The 21208-nt window shown below is 42.7% G+C and overlaps 1 protein-coding gene across 1 annotated transcript; it reads left to right on the top strand.

Annotated features, from left to right (window-relative positions):
• Window positions 1-363: 363 nt before the first annotated feature.
• LOC146706836 (uncharacterized) lies at window positions 364-12930 on the top strand. The gene is made up of 10 exons (XM_085460703.1): window positions 364-427; window positions 1034-1239; window positions 1350-1475; window positions 1564-1668; window positions 1784-1894; window positions 2023-2148; window positions 9163-9304; window positions 9396-9449; window positions 9530-9769; window positions 11966-12930. The coding sequence occupies exons 1-10, from the start codon at window positions 364-366 to the stop codon at window positions 12928-12930; spliced, it is 2139 nt and encodes a 712-aa protein (XP_085316829.1).
• The last annotated feature ends 8278 nt before the right edge of the window (window positions 12931-21208 follow it).

Here is a 21208-nt window from a genome sequence, read left to right as displayed (position 1 = left end):
AGGGGCGTGAGACTTTTATCTCTTTCTATCTTCTATCTTAAGACACATTACAGGGTTTTGTAATTGGAAACTGGGTTTTTTGTATGGTTGGTCTGGAAAATTTGTTTGATACTTTGTGGTACTTGCATGGTCCTTGAGACATGGTGCTTGTAAAATCCCTCTATAATCTGCACAAGGGACTGGACATGTAAATGCAGTGTATGTGTTAGCATAGCATATTAATACATGTAGTGTTCTCTTTGTGTTTTTACAGATGACCTCGAGAAGCAACCCCAGAGCAGAACAATATTGAAATTGTTTTTTGGACTGTTGGGCGGATATATTATTGCCATAACTGGTCACCGAAAGGGAGTGATCATCAACATGACTACTGAGGAGGTTGAAATGGCAGAAAAAGCTAAGCAGGGTGCCCGCATCATCCGTGTATGTACTAAAACGATATAAATCTAAGTATACATAGACATTTTTTTATTCAGCTGAATAAAAATGTATTTTCATGTATTAGGTTAAACAGCACAAAACTCAAAGATACCATGGGCAAGCAGCTGTCCCCCTGTACAAGAATGAGTATACCTGGTTGCAGCGTTACAATCATATCAGAGAGTATGTTGAAGGCGGTTCGGAGGCACCGACTTTTTTCCACAGTTCTAGTGGAGGTGTTCTTCATAGACTACCGGTATTTTTCAAGGCAGCCTGGGAGATGATGAATCTGGGGATTGCCCCCACCTTCAACATGCTACGTTCCTCCTGTAGCACTTATGTGAGAAAACTTTTCATTTTTATTTTTTGACACACAATGAAGTAGGTTAAAGTGTCATGGGTTTTATTCATGTGGTTTCTTTTTAAAACATTATTCTTTCAGGCCAAGCGACAGTTGGGACGTAAATCTTACGACAGAGTGGCAACATTTATGTGCCATGATGCCATCACAGCCAAAAGATTTTATCAAGGTTATTTAAATAAGCTAAAGTGAAGTCATATATTTATCTATACACTTACATTTATTCATATTTAGTAATATTGCTTTGCACAGCTGAGGACCCTGCAGAGGACACACTCCAGAGCCGAGCACTGACCACCAATGCAATTGCAACATATGCAGCAAATAAAAGGAAAAGGAGAGAGGACAGAGGATCTGTGCAGGACGAGGACAGTGAAGGATCTGACAAGGAAGAGCAGCAGTCATCAGGAACAGAGGAGCTTTTAGACAGAACGCTCTTCCAGTGTAGCAGTAACAAGGTATGTGTGCCCTGATTCCCTTGGTAAGAGTTTTGATTGGTTGCACTTCTTTCATATATAATCATTTACTCCATCATGAACAAAACATATTTAATTTGTACCATAAACAGATGGTGAGCCCAGGTCAGGGTGAGGTTGCCTGTAGTGCCGGAGCCACAATAAGAGAAACTAAACAGGATTTGAAAAAGGGGGTGGAGCATCTACAAAAAGTGACATACCAGTTGCGCAAGAGAAAAGTATGTAATGTATGTTCTTGTGCTTGTTTTTAGTGTTTTCACTGATTACTAATCTTTTACCTTTTTACTTTTACTTTTCTAAAATCAGATGGTGGTCTTTTACAAAAATGATAGGACAGATGTGGGGAAACTCACACAAGAAGACAATCCAGAAGAGGAGGAGGAGGATGAAGCGAGGGAATGGGTTCCTAAGGTGGGCAGGAAAAATCCAGCAGAGTTTCTTCTCCTGCAGTTAAAGATGTAAGTGTTTTGTTTCCACACATCCATGAAAAATGAGTAAAATATATATTTTTCTGTTCTAATAACAGTCTGTGAGCTCATCTGAAGATGATGGGACAGATGACTGGAAACCCACACAGGATGAATCTGAAGGCTATTCAGAAGAGGAGGAAGAACAAGAACGTAAAAGGATTCCTAAGGTAGCCATGAAAAACAAAACTGGGTGTCCTGTGCCACAAAGAGATGTGAAATTCATCCTCAGTTTCAGTGCTTCCACAATCAATCCATCAAAAATGACCAAACATATTGTTGTCTTCTCTGAAAACAGATGGTGGCAGCATCTGAAGAGGATGGGACACATGATAGCAGACCCACACAAGATGAATCTAAAGATGATTCAAAGGATGAAGCAGAACATTTGGGACAAATGATTCACAAAGTGGCCATGGAAAAGGTAAAATTTGTCCTCTGTTTCAGTGCATTCAACAAAATATGTCTTTGTATTCTTCTGCGTCAGATGGTCAGCTCATATGAAATATGCAAGGAGTAAAGGTATTGAAGGTACATGAGTTTAAATACCTGGAGTCAAGCATCCAAAGCAACAAGCAGTGCAAAAGGCCAGGCAGGGGATGGCAGGGCTCAAGATGCTAAGATTTTGTTTGGGAGTGACCAGAATGGAGAAGATTAGAAATGAGTGCATCAGAGAGACAGCTCATGTTGAGCGGTTTGGAGACAAAGTTAGAGAGGCAAAGCTGACATGATTTGGACATATGTAGAAGAGGCATAGTGAATATATTGTTCCATATGGAGTTGCCAGGCAGGAGGGAAAGAGCAAGCCCTTAGAGGGAGTTCAAGGATATAGTGATGGAGGATATAGATAGGGTTGGTATGAACGAGGAGGCGGCTATGGATAGAATAAGATGGAGGCAGATGATCCACTGTAGTGACCCCTAAAGGGAGGAGCCAGAAGAAGAAGAAGAACTCAGCTTATTCGAAGAGGATGGAACATGATGGGAAACCTCCACCAGATAAATTCAAAGACAATTCAGAAAAGATGTGTTTGAGGAAGAGGTGAGTTAGCTGCAGTCCATTTTAGTGAGGTCATGAGGAGGAGTAGAAAGCTGCAGTAAATCTAATGATCGTGCTCGTGTATGTATAATACCAGCAGTGAGTTCTGAGGACTTGGACGGTCCAAAAACTATTTGCTAACAAATCAGCACAGGCACTTATAGTGGTGCACTATTACAAAATGCTTTTACTCACAAATAGGGGGCTAAAGTTCATTCCTTGCAGTTTGATTTGTTTCTAAAACAATCAATACCAACATGAAACTGGTTTATAATTTTTTTCTTGTTCTTGCATTTCTTTTTTTTTTTTTTTTATTAAAGTTTTTGCATCGACTTTTACAAAAGATAAATTGAACAATATGCCGTTTTCTTTTTAAAGAACATAAAGCAATATAAAACATACATTCCCACCTCATGATTATAGCAGTACCAGTGGGTGTACAAACAGAAAAAGGAAAAAGTCCAATCTAATAATACTAGTAACAAACCCAAGGGTACAAGACAACAGTTCCTGAGTGTACAAAGGAGATGTGGAGAGTATCCAGAACCCACACCCCCACACAGACACATAAAAACCAAAACACACAAAAAAAAAAAAAAAAAAAAAAAAAAAAACCACAGATGATAAGTGGTCAGCTTAGTGATAGGGATAAGTCAATTCTGTTAGAGAAAACAAAATATGTATAAAGTAGTTAAATAAATACTAGGGCGCAGGCACAATAGAATCCATATACTTAAACTTAGGCCTCTTACTTAAACATAAGATAAGAAAAAAATAAAATATGATAGAGTCTGAGCTGGCTAATTGGGAGCATTGCGAGACCGCAAAGTCTGAACATGGTCAAAAAAGGGTTGCCAGGTCTTAAAAAATTTGGCCGTAGACCCGCGTAGGGTGAATTTAATCTTTTCGAGTTTGCTAAAGTGCAAAACGTCTCTGATCCAGATTTCCCAGGATGGGACGGAAGGGGACTTCCAACATAACAATATTCTGCGTCTTGCCAATAAGGTGAAAAATGCTACCAGATCCGCTTGAGGCGTCGGCAAGGCAACTGAATCAGGAAGAACCCCAAACAAAGCAGTTAAGGGCACAGGTTGGAGGGTTAGCTGGGTGATCTTAGATAAAATCAAGAAAATATTAATCCAGTATTGTTTGAGGGATGAACATGACCAAAACATATGCATTAAAGAGGCAGGTGTTTGATGACAACGGTCGCAATCAGGGCTAAGATTGGGGTATATTTGAGCTAGTCTGGCCTTAGTCCAATGTATACGGTGCAGAATCTTACATTGAATCAGCCCGTGTTTGGCACAGAATGAGGAGCCATGGACCCGGTAAAGAATTTTATCCCAAGAGTCATCCTGAATCACACACCCCAGATCCTGCTCCCATGCCAATTTAATAGCCGAGATTGAAGAATTGCCAAAGGAGCATATTCTCCCATACAAACAGGAGATCAGGCCCTGTAATGAAGGGGGAGGCGATAGAAGGTTATCAAAGTCATGATAAGAAGGTCTAGATGGAAACTGAGAGGATTTCTCCTTAACAAAACTCCGGATTTGTAAATAGCGAAAAAAGTGACTTTTTGGAAGGCCAAATTTCAATGAGAGCTGTTCAAAGGAGGCAAATGTATTCTGAATGTACAGATCAGAAAAAGACCTAATACCCAAAGAGGCCCACAAATAAAAAGCACCATCAGCTAACGAAGGCTGAAAAGAGGGATTTTTCACAATGGGTGATTGAAGGGGAAAAAAGGTCAACTTAAAGTAACGACGAAATTGATACCATATTTTCAAGGTAACTTTGACAATAGAGTTATTATAAGAACCTGCACTCGGAGGCTGCTTTTGGGCATAAATCAGGGCTGGTAAAGAGGCTGAGACACAGGAAGAAGTCTCCAAACTGAGCCAGGCCGGGGCATTATTCGTGTCCTCCCCCTGTAGCCAATACCTGAGAATACGAATATTACATGCCCAATAATAGAACATAAAGTTTGGTAAAGCCATCCCCCCCATCTTTTTCGGTCTTTGAAGATATGTCTTGCGTATTCTGGGGTTTTTTTTGTTCCAGATGAACCCAGATAGAATCTTGTCTAATTTAACAAAAAAGGAAATTGGAATAAATACAGGGACACACTGAAAAAGAAAAGAAAATCTGGGGAGGATATTCATTTTAATTGTATTTATGCGCCCTGCTACAGACAGATGGAGTAGAGACCATCTGTCCAAATCCTGCCTAACTTTCTCCACAAGTGGGTCGAAATTAAGCTTGAAAAGAGCATGAAAATGACTTGTAATTTTAACCCCTAAATATGTGAAGTTGTCTGATACAACTCGAAAAGGCAGTGCTGTGCACTGATATTTCTGTGCAGCAGCATTCAGGGGAAACAGTTCGCTATTAGCAAGATTCAGTTTATAGCCAGAAATAAGGCTAAACTGTTCAAGTATTGAAAGTACCAAAGGGAATGAGGATGCTGGCTCTGAGATATAAAGAAGCAAGTCATCTGCATATAAGGAGACTCTTTGTTCTATACCATTTCTAAAAACCCCGGTGATACCTGGGTTTGATCTTAGCGATATGGCTAGGGGCTCAATTACGATTGCAAATAGCAATGGCGACATAGGACAGCCCTGCCTAGTCCCCCTAAACAGGGGAAAGAAGTCAGAGCATGTGCCATTTGTTTTGACAGCGGCAAGCGGGGAAGTATAAAGAAGTTTCAACCAGGAGATGAATATTTTACCAAAGCCAAATTTATCTAAAACATAAAAGAGGTATCCCCACTCTACCCTGTCAAAAGCCTTCTCAGCATCTAAACTGATCCCAAACTCAGGGCTGTTGGAGTCTGAGGGATTGTAAAGGACATTAAACAAACGTCTAAGGTTAGAGAAGGCGTATCTCCCTTTAATAAAGCCTGTTTGGTCCAGATTGATTAGAGATGGTAAGACTGCTTCTACACGCCTCGCTAGAAGTTTAGCAAGGATTTTATAATCCACATTTAACAAAGAAATGGGACGGTATGAGCCACATTGTAGTGGATCCTTATCCTTTTTTAGGATCAGGGATATAGATGCCTGCAGTAGAGAGGGTGGGAGGGATCCAACTTCCAGTGAGTGCTTATACATATTTATCATGAGCGGAGCCAGTTTAGGCATGAATTTACGATAGAACTCAACCGGAAACCCGTCCTGTCCGGGACACTTAGAACACTGCAGTTTGCTGATAGCTTGCATGATCTCTTCTACAGTTACTGGTCCCTCCAGCTGGAGGCTGTGTGTCTGATCGATTGATGGGAGCTTAAGATGATTGAAAAATGAGTCCAAAGCCTCCGTACTAAATGCACACTCAGACGCATAGAGAGATGAATAAAAGTCTCGAAATTGGTCATTAATTATTCTAGGATCCATAGAGACACCACTTAATGTCTGAATCCGAGGAATGGAGTGTGCAGCTGCTGCACTACGGAGCTGATGAGAGAGCAGTTTACTGGCCTTATCCCCATATTCATACTGGGAGTACTGACATTTCAGCAACATCTCTTCAGCCCGAGCAGAGGACAGGTGATCAAACTCAGTCTGCAAAGACAGCCTATCATTATAGACCTCTGGTGCCGGGCAAACGGCATACAACTCGTCTAATTGCGATATGCGTATTATGAGCTCGGACAATTTTGCTTTCCTTTGGTTTGCCTCAAAACCAGCATAAGATATAATATGTCCCCTGATAAAAGCCTTAAATGTTTCCCACAAAATAGAGGGTGATATTCCGGGTGTAGTATTTGTCTCTATAAATAAGTCTATCTTGGAATTCAGAAATGTGGTGAACTTATCGTCTGACAGCGAGCGTGTATTCAAACGCCATGGAGCTGGCGGAGAACATTGGCCCACTGCCAAATCTAGAGTCAACGGAGCATGATCTGAAATGACAATAGCACTATGAGAGCAAGAGCGAATCTGTGAAGTAAGTCGACTGTCCAGTAGGAAGTAATCAATACGAGTGTATGTATGATGAACAGGGGAGAAAAAGGTGTATTCTCTACGTGTAGGGTTGAGGAAACGCCAGGCATCAATAACAGAGAATTCTTTAAGGAACGTATTAATAATTTTGGAAGAGTTGGATTGCCTACCAGGCTTATTTGAGGATCGATCCAGCGGCCCGAGCCAGCAATTAAAATCGCCACCAAGAACCAAATAGTGGGAAGAGAAATCAGAAATTTTAGTGAAAAGAATACTAAGAAAATTTGGATCGTCCCAATTGGGAGCATAAACATTGGCAAAAATAAATTTAGTGTTCCAAATACTACCACTCACAATAATGAATCTACCATTCTGGTCCACTATAACCTTAGAAGAAACAAATGGCACTGATTTGTGTATTAAAATAGCAGCACCACGAACTTTGGAATTAAATGTAGAGTGATAGAGTTGACCCACCCACCCCTTGCGAAGTCTAAAATGATCTGAAATTTTTAGGTGTGTTTCTTGTAAGAACACAACCTGGGCGCCCAAAAATTGCAAATGATGAAGGACCTTGCTCCTTTTAATAGGTTGGTTCAGGCCTTTACAATTCCAGCTACAGAACTTAAATGAGTAACCTGCTTGTTGATTATTAATATTTAATTGCGGTGCCATATTAAAACATAGGTTGAGAAAAGCCACAGCTGACCAATGAAAAACACGCAAAAAACAAAATCAGTGTACAGAACAGTACAACATAAAAACAAAAAACACCCAAACTTCCCCCTAAATGCTGAAGCATCTTCCCTAACAAGATGCGCGCACCCCTCGCTAAACACACCCCTGAGCACTTCCTCCCAACCATTCGAAGTCCCAGTTGAGTTTAAGCTCCGTGCATTACAAGGCAAAGACAAATCAAGGATTATATGAGAGTATATTAGAACGAGACACATCCTAAAAAAAAAAAAAAAAAAAAAAAAAAATTATTTCAAAGAAATTAAGCAAGATGGACATATCAGCCCATGGACTAAGACACTTATGTACCCTGAGAGGCTGGGCCCCCCAGGATCTTATTGGCAAAGTCCGTGGCAGACGCAGGATCAGTAAACTTACGTATAACTCCATCTGGAAGTGTCACCCTCAGTTCCGCAGGGTAGAACAGGCAGAACTTGATCCCAGGACAGGAATGCAGAAGGCGCTTGACACCAGTAAACTGTGAACGCTTTTTAGCCACTGCAGGTGTAAAGTCTGGAAAAATGGAAATCCTTCTGCCCTGGTAAAGTAGAGGAGAATTTGCCCCTGCAAGACGTAGCAGCTGTTCCTTGACATGGAAGTAATGGACTCTAATGAGAAGTGGGCGAGGAGGCGTTCCCTCTCTGGGCTTTGACCCAAGGGACCTGTGAACCCGATCTAACAAGGGTGCTTCATTCAGTTTCAGAAGATCTTGCAGGAGATGGGAAATAAACTCCCTAGGGTTGGAAGACTCCAAACCCTCGGGGATGCCAACAAGGCGAATATTGTTACGCCTTGATCTTCCTTCTAGATCCTCACATTTAGCTTGGAGTTGTCTGACCTCCTCCGTTAGGACCTTTACAGCAGATTGAAGAGAAGTCAGGTCGTCACTGCAGGTTGTAGCTGAAAGCTCCAAATCTTTAATGGTAGTCCCTTGAGCATTAACGGTGGCCTGTAGGGTGGTTATAGCAGCTTTAAACTCAGCCTTCACAGATGATATTTCTGACCGCAGTGTATGGGTAACCGTGTCAATCTTGCATTCAAGCTTGTCGCAGATGTCCCGTTTCAGAGCCTCCAATGCTCTGGTAAATGTGGCTTCACCGAGCGGTGCGCCCGCACCCTGCTCGTAGCTGCTCTCTGTGATAGCCGCGTCACGTTGGGATTCGCGGCCCAGCTCCGGGCTCTGAGAACCACCCGCGCCGGCTTGACCCCGTTTTCGACGGTGCTCCCTCTTATCTGCCATTGTACAAAAAGAAAAATGAAGAGCAAATGGTGAGGCTTTTAGTGGGAGAACTTGATTGCCCGGACGCAACTGCTACGGTCACCACAGCCAACCAGGAAAGAAGCTCCTACGGCCTTTCCCAGAAGTTGTCAAAAGTAGGTTTCCCGACCTCAGAGAGTGAAAAAATAAAAAAAATAAATAAACGAGCGGATGCTCGGCGGCAAGAACGGTTATTTAGAGCCTACAGGGCTGATATAGTAAATGCGGATGCGTCTTAAACCAATATTTTTGTCATTGCTTTGCGGAGCCCCGGGAGACACGTCTTCACACCATAGTCTTCTTGCATTTCTGTGTGTTATATGTACAGGACAGAGAAACGGCGATGAGCTCATTACGATTACAGCACCAAATTCCAGTTGTTACATAACAAATCTGAACATTACATCTAGATGAGCTAAAGTAACCTTGTTTTTCTTTGTCAATCATCATTTTTCAGATGCAGCAGGCCTATGTAAGCCAAGACAAAGCAATGACTGTGAATAAGAGTTCAGAAAAAAGGGTGATTCACCAAACCAGATGCTTGAAGAGGCTCACTTTTCATCAATCAACTCTCTTTGAAGACACCATACCCAGATCTGGTAACTGGAAACCAGCAGCTGTAGTAAAAATACACAAGTTCAAAGAACTTTAAGGTGAAGTGGTATTTATTTATTTCTCATTTGGTCTTAGATAACAACAAGAAAGACCAAAGTGGAATGTCATCTGCAGCAATAATAACCTCAGGTAAATATTAACATTATATTGCACAATATGAACAATGTTAAGTTAATGAGTAAGTAAATGATTATTTTCTTAAAATAAAGAACAACTGGAGGAGAAAGAGATACAAGAAGAGTCTCTGGAGAAGATGAAGAGTGAAGACAAAGTAGGAGAGAGAAAAGAAAAAGTACAGCAGGAGCCTCTTAAGAAGATGAAGAGTGAAGCCAAAGTAAGAGAGAGAAAAGAAAAAGTACAGCAGGAGCCTCTGAAGAAGATGAAGAGTGAAGCCAAAGTAAGAGAGAGAAAAGAAAAAGTGCAGCAGGAACCTCTGGAGAAGATGAAGAGTGAAGCCAAAGTAAGAGAGAGAAAAGAAAAAGTGCAGCAGGAGCCTCTGGAGAAGATGAGGAGTGAAGCCAAAGTAGGAAAGAGAAAAGAAAAAGTGCAGCAGGAGCCTCTGGAGAAGATGAGCGGCAAAAGGAAAAGGAAGGAAGAAAAGATACAGGCAGAGCCTCTGGAGAAGATGAAGAGTGAAGCCAAAGTAGGAAAGAGAAAAGAAAAAGTGCAGCAGGAGCCTCTGGAGAAGATGAGCGGCAAAAGGCAAAGGAAGGAAGAAAAGATACAGGCAGAGCCTCTGGAGAAGATGAAGAGTGAAGCCAAAGTAAGAGAGAGAAAAGAAAAAGTACAGCAGGAGCCTCTGGAGAAGATGAGCGGCAAAAGGAAAAGGAAGGAAGAAAAGATACAGGCAGAGCCTCTGGAGAAGATGAAGAGTGAAGCCAAAGTAGAAAAGAGAAAAGAAAAAGTACAGCAGGAGCCTCTGGAGAAGATGAGCGGCAAAAGGAAAAGGAAGGAAGAAAAGATACAGGCAGAGCCTCTGGAGAAGATGAAGAGTGAAGCCAAAGTAGGAAAGAGAAAAGAAAAAGTGCAGCAGGAGCCTCTGGAGAAGATGGGCGGCAAAAGGAAAAGGAAGGAAGAAAAGATACAGGCAGAGCCTCTGGAGAAGATGAGCGGCAAAAGGCAAAGGAAGGAAGAAAAGATACAGGCAGAGCCTCTGGAGAAGATGAAGAGTGAAGCCAAAGTAGGAAAGAGAAAAGAAAAAGTGCAGCAGGAACCTCTGGAGAAGATGAAGAGTGAAGCCAAAGTAAGAGAGAGAAAAGAAAAAGTACAGCAGGAGCCTCTGGAGAAGATGAAGAGTGAAGGGGGAAAAAGGACTCTGAAAATAAGGTGCAATTTATTCCATTGCTCCCAGTAAGCCCAAGAAATGCCTTATTTGAGGGCTTTTGCATTGTATTTGTTTTTGAAGATCCCACTTTTTTATTACATAAAAGAGTTGTTAATAAAAAGTGATCATCTAATACTGTGTCCAATGAGTTACTGTCACGTTTATTTTCTGGAATCACAAGTGCTCTCAGACTTGACATTATATATTTCCACCATATGTGAGATCAGTCAAATTAAGAAAGGAGACATGCTTCTTGAAGAAGTAAAAGTCCAAGCTTAAGACATATTTTCAGTATGTAAATGTTGAAGTTTTGGGGTATGTTGTACTATACAGTCAAACCATTTGATGCCATTTGGTCCTATATCTACACAAATTTCAGTTGTAAAATCACAAGGCTAATAAGTTCACATAAACTTCATAACTTAATCAGAATGTACATAGATGTCCTACCACTGGGGGAAAGACCAAGCACCACAATCTACCACATTTTCTGAACCACTTGCTCTCATCCACATAGGGAGCCGCATTGAACTTGTTAATCTAACAAAAGAAAAAGTGACCTCAATTTTGCAGCGGTTTGCAGATTTGTTCTCCCACCTGCCCGACTTTAAATGGTAAATGGCCTGCATTTGTATAGCGCTTTTCTAGTCCTTAAGGACCCCAAAGTACTTTACACTACATTCAGTCATTCACACACTGGCAATGGCAAGCTACATTGCAGCCACAGCTGCCCTGGGGGGCACTGACAGAGGCGAGGCTGCCGGCCACAGGCGCCACCGGGCCCTCTGACCACCACCAGTAGGCAAACATGGGGTTAGTATCTTGCCCAAGTATATTTGGCATGCAGCCAGGAGGCAGCCTGGGATCGAACCACTGACCTTCTGATTAGTGGCTGACCTGCTCTGCCACCTGAGCTACAGCCACCCCAGAAACTTACTTTGCTCAAAGAGCGCTATTTTGAAACACAGCCTGGGGTGATAATGCACTCATAGCCTGACTCGAGCACAACAGGCAAATTGTTCAGAAGAAAATGGGCAAAATGTTGAAACTGGGAGTGATAGAAGAGTAACACATTGTGTAGTGTTTCCTCACTTGTAGGGAACAAAGATCCTATGGAACGCCAGGACTGCCATAATGAATTAATTAAATACACCATTAAATAATTAATTAAATGTGGCAATAATTAATTAAAATCAGAAATAATTAATTACATAAATATTTACGACACATGTAATTAATTAATTATTGACACATTTAATTAATTATTTATTTATTTCACTTGGGTTTTTCTCCACATCACTTGCTGCTTCACCATCTGTAGCTGTAGCGCCACTGTCACCTCATCCGCCTGCAGTCACCCTTCTGCCATCTTCTTCACCGGCTGCTATGTCGCCACCTGGACCTGCCCTGCGTGAGCAGGAGCTCGGCGAGCCGGAGGAGCCCGCGAGGCAGCAAGAGGAGCAGGAGCACCTCAGCGAGCAGGAGCCGGAGCTGGAGCTCAGCGGGCAGGAGCTCGGAGAGCGGGAGAAGCCCGCGCCGCCAGCTGCGCAGCTCAGCGAGCCGGAGCAGCTCAGCGAGCCACCAGCTGAGGAGCCAGCGCCGCTGCAGCTCAGTGAGCCGGAGCAGTGTGTTTGTGTAGATGAAACTACAGGGTTATTTGCTGTGCAGAGAACTGGCCATGGGTTCTCTGTGCCAGTTCACGTTCAGAGGAAAACATGGGGGATGTCTCACAATATCAGATGTGAGCTGGAGGAATGTCAGCAATACCAGTTGCTGGCCCAGCGGAGCGGACTAGGCTTCAGTTTATGTGAGCACCTTCGCTCACTAGATTACTGCCGAGAAACTGTAAAGGAGGTTTTTCTTCAAGAGCACATCGTGATGGAAATGGTGGACCTTAAATTTTTTGGAGAGGCCAAAGCTGCTACATGCATAAAGAGACAGAAAGCTGCCCAGATGGCATATGCTCCACTTTGTGTGAGGGTGGATTTTGGTGGATCCTCAACACAGATCTGTTTGTCTGTATTTGAGCCGGAAATACACAGTTTCTGCCGTCTTGGCAGAATATTTGTGACTTATAATGCTCTGAGGAACACCTGGCATTGTGCTTGTGCAAAGCCTCGAATATCATGTCCTCATAAAAACATAGCTAAATGGCATCTCTTCCAGACACAGAGAGACATCTTCAAATCAACTGTACCACTATCATCAGGCACCCCATCACAGATGACTCAGGAGAGTTCTTCCTTTGAGGACAATGCCGCAGAATTCAACTTGTCCCAGAGCTGAAAGGCTGGCTGAACAGTCAAGTTGTTGAACAGTTCTTTGCAAACATGAGGAAAAGCAATTACTTTTTAAGTAATATGAGTCCATCCACACATGTGTTTTTGATGAGAAATATAACTCATCATTATAACACTGTCACCAACAAGAAACTTCTGGAGAGGCAGCTACGACATGGTCGACTTGGAAAGATCAATATCTCATTGTCAGCACTGGGTCAAGCTGTTGTAGGTAAGTATATGCATTGTCTTATGACCAGAACGCTACCACACAAATACAAATCTTTTTTACACACACACAAATTCTTTTTACACATACAAAACTGATTTACAAGTACAAAATATTTATGACCACATTTTGACCCCTTGGATTTGTTCCTATCTGTGTGTGTATATTCTTTTCTTTGTGTACCTAGCCCCAAAGGTGTGCAATAAACCCAGAGAAACCACAGAAACAGTGTTGAACCCAGCACCTTCAATGTCTGGTGACACTGGTAAAATTTCTTATTTTGAATAGTGATTGTCATATATAGGTGAAATAATAATCTTGCATTCATTATCTTGTTGTAGTTGAGGGCTCATAAACGAATTTGTTACATGCTGTTTCAAATGAATTTCCTTCTATAAATAGTGCTCATTTTTCTTGCATTTGTATGCATTTAATATGCATTCTATGTAGTGTTTTGTCTGAAACCTGTTAAAAGCCCTATAGGACCTCAGGAAAGAGTTGACAACAAGAAAGCCAATACAGGGAGTGCAGAATTATTAGGCAAATGAGTATTTTGTCCACATCATCCTCTTCATGCATGTTGTCTTACTCCAAGCTGTATAGGCTCGAAAGCCTACTACCAATTAAGCATATTAGGTGATGTGCATCTCTGTAATGAGAAGGGGTGTGGTCTAATGACATCAACACCCTATATCAGCTGTGCATAATTATTAGGCAACGTCCTTTCCTTTGGCAAAATGGGTCAAAAGAAGGACTTGACAGGCTCAGAAAAGTCAAAAATAGTGAGATATCTTGCAGAGGGATGCAGCAGTCTCAAAATTGCAAAGCTTCTGAAGCGTGATCATCGAACAATCAAGCGTTTCATTCAAAATAGTCAACAGGGTCGCAAGAAGCGTGTGGAAAAACCAAGGCGCAACATAACTGCCCATGAACTGAGAAAAGTCAAGCGTGCAGCTGCCAAGATGCCACTTGCCACCAGTTTGGCCATATTTCAGAGCTGCAACATCACTGGAGTGCCCAAAAGCGCAAGGTGTGCAATACTCAGAGACATGGCCAAGGTAAGAAAGGCTGAAAGACGACCACCACTGAACAAGACACACAAGCTGAAACGTCAAGACTGGGCCAAGAAATATCTCAAGACTGATTTTTCTAAGGTTTTATGGACTGATGAAATGAGAGTGAGTCTTGATGGGCCAGATGGATGGGCCCGTGGCTGGATTGGTAAAGGGCAGAGAGCTCCAGTCCGACTCAGACGCCAGTGTTACAGGTACCGGGTGGCAGCACCTGTAGACAGCTATATATGTGTCCTGTAAACAGGAAAGAAATGATCAGACAGAGAGACGTGGCTTGCCGTTTCCTGAATACTCCGCCATTATGAGAAAACAGCGCGGAACATGCGCTTCAGGCTGCTAACAACAGGCCAAACCATGGTCTCACACTGCCACCTATTGGTATAAAAATGAAGTGTCCGCTACAAACATCCCAGGGTAGTTACCAAGTTTCCTGTTACAATTACTGTAGTTATTTAGGGCATTTCCAAATGGAAATATCACTTACATTGAAAGTGAAATTACTTAAATTAATTCACATAAATGTGATCACACATTAGTGGGTATCACACACTCCCTGACAAAAACAAAATGGCTCCCAACATTCACAAAATCATGACATTTTTAACTTTTGCTTCTCAAATTCTTATTAACTCTAATCAGTCCAAGAACTAGTTATGAAACAAGCAGTGGGGGTGGTGTGTATGCAGATGGGTTCAGTGATGCGTGATACTGGTATGGTGAGTATGGTATTGGGGTGCAGTACATTGGTGACTGTGACATACACACGGGCGGCACAATTGCCAATGGTGGGTATGGAAATACAGTGTATGATGGTATGGTTGTGGCAGGTAACTGTGGTGCTGTGCGTTCCCCAACTAGATTAACTGCCGCATGTGACTGCACTGAGGGTTTACCCAGTGATTCATAAGTCAGAAACTGTCGTGGCTTCCTGTGACGGGTAGCTCTTCTAATGTCCGTACAAGTATGTCCCGGTGGTTGAACCTGTACGTTAGACTGCAAATGAGTTTCACACTCCTCACCAGACCCTCTGGATTCAGATAGGTTGTCACTACCCACTTCCATTTCTTCCATCTCCTCTCTCAGAGAACATGGCAGGTGTGAGCATTCTCTCCCAGTTTCCTCTTCGAATTGTTCAATGCTGACGGATGGTGAATGCTCAGGCATAGTCAGTATGTCTTCCATCGTCTGCACAGGTGAATGTCCATTTTTTGTGTTTGTTGTCACTCTAATAGGTTCTTTGGTCTGGTATGACTGAGATGCAGGGTGTTGCTCATGGTCCAGGTTCTTTCTCACAGTCCTTTCAACAGGTGCTCTTAGCCAGTACCCCGAGCAATCACTCTCAGAACCGCTGTCAGAGATATCCCACATGTCTGTTTGTCTTTGTGCATCTGCCGATCTTTCCATCCTTCGTCTGTTGCGTGTTGTCTTTCCAATTGCAGGCTTTGCCAGGGGGGGAGTGACTTGAACAGGTAAGTCATTTACAAGTAACAGTAGATTGCGATGCAATGTTCGGGTTCTTTTTGGGTCTCCAGCTTCAGGATGGACTACGTAAACTGGGCTATCTGCTAGCTGCTCTTTTACTATATAAATAGTCCTCTCCCAATATGATCTCAACTTGCCAGGTCCTCCCTGCTCACTGAGGTTTCTGACCAGAACTCTGTCTCCTGGCTGAAGCATGACTCCTTTTGCCTTTTTATCATATGTTATTTTGCCTCTTGCACTAGACTTCTTGCTATTTTCACTAGCAATCCGATAAGCTTCCGACATTCGTTCGGCCCATTTCTTGGCATATCCTGTAGGTGAGTATGTTTCATTTTCCCCCTTCAATCCAAACAGCAGATCGACTGGTAGATGCGGGTGTCGTCCATAGAGGAGATAGAATGGTGAGTAGCCGGTGGACTCATGTCGAGTACAGTTGTACGCATGTACAAGATGTGGGAGGTGGTCTTTCCACTGTACTTTTTCCTTTTCTGTTAATGTTCTCAACATTTGGAGTATTGTCCTGTTGAGACGTTCTGAAGGGTTACTTTGAGGATGGTAAGGTGATGTTCTGGAATGTCCGACACCAGATAATTTCTGTAGTGTCCTGAACAGTTCATTCTCAAATTCACGACCCTGGTCGTGATGTAGTTTGGATGGGTATCCAAATCTGGGTATGAAATCCTGGAAAATCCGTTCAGCAGCTGTTTTCCCACTCTTGTTCCTTGTGGGGTATGCTTGAGCAAATCTAGTGAAATGGTCAATTACCACGAGAATATACTCATACCCTCCACGGCTGGCTTCCAAATGCAAAAAGTCAATACACACCAGTTCTAAAGGGTAGTCCGATCTTATACTACCCATGGGAGCCCTGACGTGTGTTACTGGTTTCTTGGACATGATACAGGGACACTTCTGGGTCACATAGGCTTCAATGTCCTTAGCCATAAAGGGCCAATAGAATCTGTCCCTTGCGAGATGTAGCACTCGGTCTGTCCCAACATGACCCATCGTGTCATGTAAATGTCTTAATGCTAAAGTCCTGTACTTGGCAGGAAGCACTAATTGTCTTCTGTCACTGGTACATCTATACAAGAGGTCATTTTCAAGATGTAACTTACCCCACTCATGGAGGAGTTTATGGGCAGTTCCTCTTACCATCTTGCGTATTTCATCTGTCAGTTTTGCTCCATCTAGTTTCAGCTTGAGGATTTGGCCAATGGCTGGATCCTCTCTTTGAGCTTTAACCAGATCATCATGGCTGATGCTCAGCGAGTTGATATGAGGCTGCTGATGGGGGTCCAGAGAAGAGATATTGAGCATGGCTACTGTTGGGGGAAAACTCTGTAAAAGACCCAGGAGAAATAAAGACACAATGAGACAAGATCACTTTTTATGCTTTAACGTGCACACGGGTAAGCTGTTCAGAACAACTCACACCGTGTACAGAGGCTTGGCACTTTTTATAGGAAAGACAGTGAGAACAGGATAAGAAAATACAAAACAGATAAAATAAACAACTCCATATGTGGCGCTAGTCTCGTCAGCAGAGAGCTGGGAGAAAGCTGTGAGAGATAAAACAATCTAAAACAATATGTCCCAAAACAGTATGTCTTTGCTGAGAAAGTCTAAAAGGATAATTCTAAACTAATCTAACCATAGACGAAGGGCATCCAAACAATGCTTTGTACATTTAAAAGAAGGTAAAGAAACAATCATTTTTCCTGTAACAGCTACCCAAGCAACATCTTTCTGTCTGGCCACCTGGCTTCCATCCCAGACTGCCTGCACTGCCTCATCTGGAAATCCCTCTGTGCAAGCAGTTTCATATTTCTCTATATCCAAGGGGAGACGCGAAAGAGTGTCTGCGTCTACATTTGACTTTCCTGGCCTGTATCTGATGTCGAACCGGAAATCCGAGAGCTCTCCAACCCACCTATGTCCCACTGCGTTTAACTTTGCGGTACTCATTACATAGGTTAGGGGGTTGTTATCTGTATAAACTGTGAAGTGTGGGGCATAGTACAGGTAGTCACGGAATTTTTCACATACAGCCCATTTCAACGCAAGGAACTCTAATTTTCCACTATGCAGGTGGTAGTTGCGTTCTGCTTGTGTCAGAGTCCTAGATCCATAGCCAATTACTCTCAATTTCCCATGTTGACGCTGATACAGGACAGCTCCTAAGCCCTGGTCAGATGCATCTGTATGCAATGTGAAAGGCAGGCTAAAATCGGGATATGTCAGAACAGGGGGGTTGGTGAGGAGGGTCGCCAACTGTTCTAACGCTCTCTGGTGTTTCAGGGTCCACTCAACGTGCTCTCGAGAGGACAGCTGTGGGTGTTTGCTGTTTCTCACAGATTTCGGACACTGAGTTTTGCCTGGCTTGGTCTGAAGGAGTTCATAGATTGGTTTAGCTATTCGGGAAAAATCCTGGATATACGAGCGGTAGTAGCTTAGAAAGCCTGCCAGCTTCCTCACATCACCAACTGTTTGAGGTGTCTTAGATGTCAGGGTTTTGACAGCCTCCAGGTCTGCCGGGTCTATTTTGACTCCTTCAGCAGACACAAGCCGACCCACATATCGGACTTCTTGTTTGAAGAGGTCACATTTCTCCGGCCTCAATTTTACTCCATGTTCTTGGAGTGCCTGGAGAACCTTGCGGAGGGTCTCAACTAGAGATGGCACGATACCACTTTTTTATGTCCGATACCGATATCATAAATTTGGATATCTGCCGATACCGATATGAATCCGATATAGTGTTTTTTAATCAACAAAACTGTTTTTTTTAAATATCTTGCTGCATTTTGTATAAGTTCATACTCAAGTTTAAAACAACAACTACACTAAAGCTATTCTGTTATACCTGTATGCAAAAAAAAATATTTCATAGTTCAGCAATACTGATCAATCTAATAAACTTAAACCTACACCATCCTCCCTATTCTGGTATTTTAAAGAGTACTTAGCAGAAATATTAAGCAACCTAACTAATAGGGTTCCAACTCCCAGCAACAACAAAAATAAATAAATAAAAAATAGGGAACCACCCCTCATGCTCCACCTCATGATGCTTAATCGACGTAATCAACCTTACTTTGATGCAGTGTGAAATAAAATGCACAGAAATCAATTATTTTTCAAGAAATATTAAATAGATTCAACATCTTTCTTCAACAAAATTGCAGACTGCACAGATGGTACCTTCCCAAAGGAAAAAGTACTATAGCTTACTAGGGTATATATATTAGACTTAATAGTCACTATATACAGTAATTGACTTCTATTCCTTTTACATCAAATTAAAACTTTGGGTGTCAGATAATTATTTATTAAAAGCTAGACATTTTAAATGAGAATAAGAAAGAAAAGTATGTCTTTGTGCCCCTTTTCCCTGTTAATGCCCTATCGGCCCCCCTGGCTAAACTTTGCTAGATCCGCCCCTGCACAGTTACCAGCGTCAGCTACGTAGAAAAAGATCCTGGTGTAGAAAGTAATGTTAAATACATTCTAACAACAGCTTATCAAGCTTAAACGTGCTGCTGTTGTTCAGCCGCTGGTTTCCTCTTTCTGGTGCAAAGTGGGCCAAAAACAAACCAGAGAGACGGACTCACGACAGAAAAGCCGATCAGCTGATCATTAAGCAGTTTCATGATTAAAGTAGCAGCAAGAAGAGGCAGTCGCTTGTTAAGCTTAACGCGGGAATGCTTTACAAACATTCAGAGATGGACTTACACACTTGCTGTACTTCTCTCGGGGATAACTTTGTCGGAGGTTGCTAGCTAAGCTCCAAATGCTATCCAGACCACCGACAGGTCCCGCATGCCACAGCCGCTCTATCACATGAGACATACTGCTCCGACGTGCTAACGTTCTGAGGTGAGTTACGGCGTGTTGCAAGTTTTGTGAGGTGCTTTCGTGATATTTAATGGATCGGATTACATTTTTTATTTTTCTCCGATATCCGATCCAGTAATTTAGGTCAGTATCGGACCGATACGGATACGTAATATCGGATCGGTCCATCTCTAGTCTCAACATGGTCGTCAAATGTTTTTGCATAGCAAAGTACATCGTCGAGGTATGGGACGCAACATTCATCTCTAAGAGAGCCAAGCATCTCTTCCATGCGCCGCTGAAAAGCAGCTGGGGCATTTGTGAGACCAAATGGGATGCGAACCCATTCATAAAGACCCCATGGTGTTACGAAGGCAGTGAGGTGGCGAGAGCCCTCAGCTACAAAGCCCTGGTGGTAAGCTTTTCCTTGGTCTAAGATGCTAAACCACGAGTACCCACCCAGAGTATCAATCAGATCCTGTATCCTGGGCAGTGGGTGTCGATCGGGAACAGTCTTTTTGTTCAGAAGGCGATAGTCTATGCATAAGCGTAAACTGCCATCTTTCTTTCTGACACAGACGACTGGGGCGGCGTACGGGGACTGAGACTTTACTATCCAGCCTTTTACCAAAAGTTCTTGTATGTACTCTTTAACCTCTTTAAAAAGTGGCTTAGGGATGGATGAGTAGGTTTTCCCCAGGAAGGCCACCGCGCAGTTGGCTGCATGAAGAAAACAATACGTCAGGGAAACGGGAGCCGGTCCCTGTCACGGGACAAACCGTGTCCCACGCTCCGTCCCAATCTGACCTATGTAGTACTAGTGAGACTGTTGCTGTAAGTTTGGCAAAATGTGACGCTGACACCAAACATAATGTAGTGCCAACCCAGAGACAGAATAACCAAGAAAATAAATCTGCTATACTTCTTGGCAGTTCAACCAACAGTAAAAGTGAAAAATTAGCCAAACTAATTGGAAAAAAAGCTCTCACCCAGTGCCATCTAAATGGTTTAGCAGTTAGTGCTTTGTTGGACACGGGAGCTCAAGTGAGCATGATTGAAAGAGAGTGATAAATAAATATCTACCAGATACACCTGTAAGGTCACTTGATGAAGTCATTGATACTGAAGAAGAGTTAAAAGTCCGTGCTGTGAATGGTGACACTCTCCCATTTGATGGCTGGGTGCCAATCACAGTTAATTTGAGAGGGAATGAAGACCCTAATTTGTCAATAACTGTGCCTTTTCTTGTAAGCAGTTTTGTTTTGGAGAGACCGCTGCTGGGTTTCAATGTGATGGAGGAACTTGTGCAGGAACAACCAGGACGGTTCATGCCAACTCTCGTCACCCTGCTTTGCAATGCCATGTCAATACCAACAAAAAAGGCAGAGCTCCTGGTAAACCTCATCAAGGCTGATGAAGCCCCTGCACAATGTGGACGTCTGCGGACTGGCAGGTATGACACCCTCATTCCAGCGGGTCAGGTGATTTGGGTTAAGTGTCCAGTCTCACCTGCCATGAACCTGTCCGAATCTGTTTTCCTCTTTGAGCCTGATGTGGGCATGTACTGCTTAATTTTCTTAGAGAGCTCTTCGTAACTGAAGAGTATTTTTTGCAGTTCTATATCACGTTGGGAAACAGCAGTAGAGCTGGTATTCTGGGTCACA

The sequence above is a fragment of the Copadichromis virginalis genome, linkage group LG6 (genome assembly GCF_057382275.1).
Source record: "Copadichromis virginalis isolate Kocher_CV1m ecotype Utaka linkage group LG6, C_Virginalis_male_GT1.1, whole genome shotgun sequence".
NCBI lineage: Eukaryota > Metazoa > Chordata > Actinopteri > Cichliformes > Cichlidae > Copadichromis > Copadichromis virginalis.
The sequence above is the reverse complement of the archived record's forward strand: the minus strand, read 5'-3'. Positions and strand labels throughout refer to the sequence as shown.

Excerpts from the sequence above, each read along its gene's own strand:
- LOC146706836 (XM_085460703.1), top strand. The coding sequence starts at position 364 with ATGACTACTGAGGAGGTTGAAATGGCAGAAAAAGCTAAGCAGGGTGCC. Across the intron at positions 428-1,033 it reads TGCCCGCATCATCCGTGTAT|CTGAGGACCCTGCAGAGGAC; the intron begins GTACTAAAACGA and ends TGCTTTGCACAG. Across the intron at positions 1,476-1,563 it reads ACCAGTTGCGCAAGAGAAAA|ATGGTGGTCTTTTACAAAAA; the intron begins GTATGTAATGTA and ends TTCTAAAATCAG.